This window comes from Aptenodytes forsteri, unplaced genomic scaffold (assembly GCF_000699145.1).
Source record: "Aptenodytes forsteri isolate BGI_AS27 unplaced genomic scaffold, ASM69914v1 Scaffold15, whole genome shotgun sequence".
Classification (NCBI taxonomy): Eukaryota; Metazoa; Chordata; class Aves; order Sphenisciformes; family Spheniscidae; genus Aptenodytes; species Aptenodytes forsteri.
The window spans coordinates 3,511,640-3,515,277 of record NW_008795129.1 but is presented as its reverse complement, the minus strand read 5'-3'; the positions used below and the strand labels follow the sequence as shown (position 1 = coordinate 3,515,277).

The following is a 3,638-nucleotide window of genomic DNA, read 5'->3' as shown; positions in this document are numbered from 1 at the left end:
ATGGCATCCCGTCCCTCAGGTGTGTCGACTGCACCACTCAGCTTGGTGTCATCTGCAGACTTGCTGAGGGTGCACTCGATCCCACTGTCTATGTCATTGATGAAGATATTAAACAGTATTGGTCCCAATACGGACCCCTGCGGGATGCCACTCGTCACCAATCTCCAAAATCATAGCTCTGAAACTAATTGGTATGAATAAGTGAGTATTTCTGGAATATAGCATAGTTAATAAACACGCTGAAAATTAAAATATTATTTGAATTCAAAATACCTGAAAAATTAATGGCAGAAACACAGGTCATCCTTAGGGAATATCTGTAATCGCCCTCAGAATTTTAGTAAAGAAAAATATTAATAATTATTAAAAAACATTTGATTACATAAGTAAAATGAATCTACTTTATACAGATAAACAGCTATAATAAATTAAAAGACCTTGCAGTCATGACTCACCTGTTCTCCAAAAACATACAAACACACCTTCCTGCATATTACCAGAGAAGCAGGATTATGTATAATAATGCTACAGAATTCAACTTTTTAAAAACTAACTAAAGAAAGAGGAGGAAAAATCAGTAAGTGGTGATTTCAACAGGACAGTCCAAATGGCTGGTCAACATCCTCCTGTACACGGACCTCTGTCATAGGAGAAAGCACAGCAAGGAAGAACACATTCACATGTTAAAGCAGACCTAAAATTTCATTTGAAAACCTGTGCTTTTAGTGAAAGTGTGCTTACAGAAAAATTTAGGACAAAACAGATTAATATATTCAGTTACCTCTATACTAAAATAACCTCTGTCTACATAGTCACCGAGGAAGAGGTATCTTGTGTTAGCAGGTGATCCTCCCACTTCAAACAGCTTCATTAGATCAAAGAACTGGCCATGAATATCACCACACACTGCAAGCAAAAATTTTGTTCAAATTAATTTAAAAAAAATCTAACAGAAAAGTTACTAAGTTATAGCTAAGTAAACAGCCACAAAGTACTTCTAGTTAAGAGGAAAGGCAGGTATAAAGCAGGAATAACAGAAATTTTTGAAGCTTCCCCCTTTGCTTTTCATTAAGATGCTGTCCTCATTACCTGTGACAATGTTGATGATAGCCCTATTTGAGTCTAGCAGATTGTGGAATATTTTTCAAATGCAGTTAATGCACTGAGCACTGAGGTCTTGAAAGTTGTCAGCAGCTCTTTACTGTCCTCCCCACCCCCTTAGGTATCTTTGCAAATTCTCCTTGGTATGCATATTTGAAAATGCCTGCTGCTTTGCAACAATTTGCTGTGTCCATGTGGGACTGAAAAAAGCAGGGAGTATGCTTTTGTTTCTGAGTCAGACTAACATACCTTTTAATATCATCATATCTTCTCTTTGCTCAGTTACTTTTCTCCTTCAAATAACCATGTTCACTATTTCAACAGTGGATTTTTCTTGTGTTTTTAGAATATGAGACAGGACAAGACCAGTGGTCAGCAACCTAAGGCAGAAGTGCCAAAGATAGCAGATGGGAAGACTTCGAAGAGCATACAGCAAAGCTAGGTCATCTCACAATTTAAAAAAAAAAAAAAAAGTAGAAATGTACGGAAGAGACAACTGCTCCTAACTCCTCATTCCCACAGGAGTTCCCAGCTCAATGGAAGTCAGGAGCTGCCTTCTCACTTCTGCATGAGGTATTGCTGGTAACAACAAGAATTTGAGAGACTGTGCCTTCCATTGATGCAAAATGTCTCTGATCAACTGATGAATAGCATTTTCTGACTTCTCAGAGTTTATCAGTAATTTTTTTTGGGGAAAAAAAGTTGTTCTAATTTTGGAAAGAAATACTGGATATGGCACACCACACTTTAAAGGTTGTTACTCCCTTGGAGCAGACCATTTGTCATCATGACCTACAAAATATTAGACTAAATAGGATGTGTCCTCTTTTATGTCACTTTTCTTAAGATTTCTACTCAAACACTGCAAGAACTTTCCTTCTTTTTCAGCTGCCAATATACCAGTAGCTCTAGGTAACTACCTGAATAAATGGAAATATAAACATTCTAAACATATGGAGAACACTGTAATTTTGAACTTTATCTGGAGCTTCAAAAGACTCTGAGTTCAGTGACTTAGTGGTTTCCACCATTTCAATCATTCATTTTTTTTAAAGATGTCAATAATAACAATGTACTGTTTAAATGTTTTCATTTGCCCAATACTAACAAACTAAAGCAAGCTGATGCCCTAAAAGAAGCTTTTCAGACACTAATTTTATATAGGTCCATTTAGAAGAAAACACATTCAAATGAAAGAAAATCTGATTTGAACACAAAAATCAAATCTACTTTCATTATCATAAATAACAGATATGCCACATAAACTATTTTCTATGAGTCTGAATTGTTTATAAATAAAAGTACTAAAGGACACCAATTCCACCTTTCACCAGGCCATACAGAAATCAAACTAGTCAAACCATGAAAATACTCCAAAAAACCCCTAAGAGTCAGTTTTGTATCACAGTGGATCTGATCCTAGTGCATTAAAGATGCTGAAACAATCTTTCAACACTTTCCAGTACTACTACCCTTAAAAGAACATGGTTTTACATGCAACCGTCAGTCTCACCTATAGAGGAACTATAAAGGTGTATTTTTCACTCAGAATTCCAGTTCACAGTATTTGCTTCAAACCACAGCAATTAGCTTCTCTTCACATATTTAAATTTCAGGATAATTCTGAGTTCATTTCTCTATTCCAGATAAATGTCTTTATTCCCACTTACAACATTGCAGGAATTAGAAATCCATAATTCATCAGCATTTAACTACTTTCTATTTTGTCATTTTAATACCAATAATACTATTTTTTTCCAATAGGTTTAATGCCTTCATCTTGCAAAATAACGTGCAGCCTGGCTTTTTCAGACCATTTGAGTATTGTTAAGCAAATGCAGTTGTGAGGGATAATTCAATAAGATTATACAGAAATTTTATTTTAGGAATTTTTAAGACAAACTCTACTACTGAAAAAATCTGGCTTTTTTCAAATTTAATTATGAGTGAAATTAGCTAGAAATATTACCTGTAATTGGAGCTTCAACTTCTATCATAGTTTTTTCCCTCCGTAATATTGCAGCACCCTCATTGATGATTCTAAGTGCAATTTCTTCATCCACTCGACCTTCTTTTATCAAGTGGTTCTTCAAAATGTCAACCCTTGGTCTTCCATCTGTGTCAAACACTTCTTCAGACGTCAAGCGATGCGTTGGTGGAAAAGGCACAGCTAAAATTTAAAAGAAGAAACAGCAGTCGCAACAATGCTATTTTTAAAATGTACTCTATCTAGGATTGGCTCTATCATGGAATAGCTGCTATCCAAAGTATCAAATTTGTCTTTCAATCAACCAACTTGATGACATCATTAAAAGCTGGATAGAATAGCGCTGTGTATGTATTTAAAAAAATTAACATCTATAACGTGCAAGTTTGTAGAAACTATAAAACAGACTTAGAAGGCACAATAATATGCACAACATTTGCAAGAGTCAACACTGCCTTTGCAAAGGGACATGGTCTCTCTCCAATATACTGCCATTCTCTGAAGGTCTCAACAAGTACTGGGGATGCAGGAGATCCATTTAATATCCACT

At 35.5% G+C, this 3,638-nt stretch overlaps 1 protein-coding gene across 5 annotated transcripts in view; it reads right to left on the bottom strand.

The window, feature by feature from the left end:
• The window catches only part of PPP3CB (protein phosphatase 3 catalytic subunit beta), a 32,110-nt gene extending 28,844 nt beyond the window's left edge, over positions 1-3,266 (bottom strand). For 4 of the 5 annotated variants that reach the window (XM_009277666.2, XM_009277671.2, XM_009277668.2 and 1 more), the window contains exons 1-2: positions 3,071-3,266; positions 782-906 (exon numbers count right to left, since the gene is read on the bottom strand). In XM_009277666.2, the coding sequence (XP_009275941.1) occupies positions 782-906; positions 3,071-3,098 (153 nt within the window). In that variant the 5' untranslated portion in view covers positions 3,099-3,266. The remainder of the gene's footprint in view (positions 1-781; positions 907-3,070) is intronic. The other variant, XM_009277670.2, reaches the window with a different exon arrangement.
• Positions 3,267-3,638: the final 372 nt, after the last annotated feature.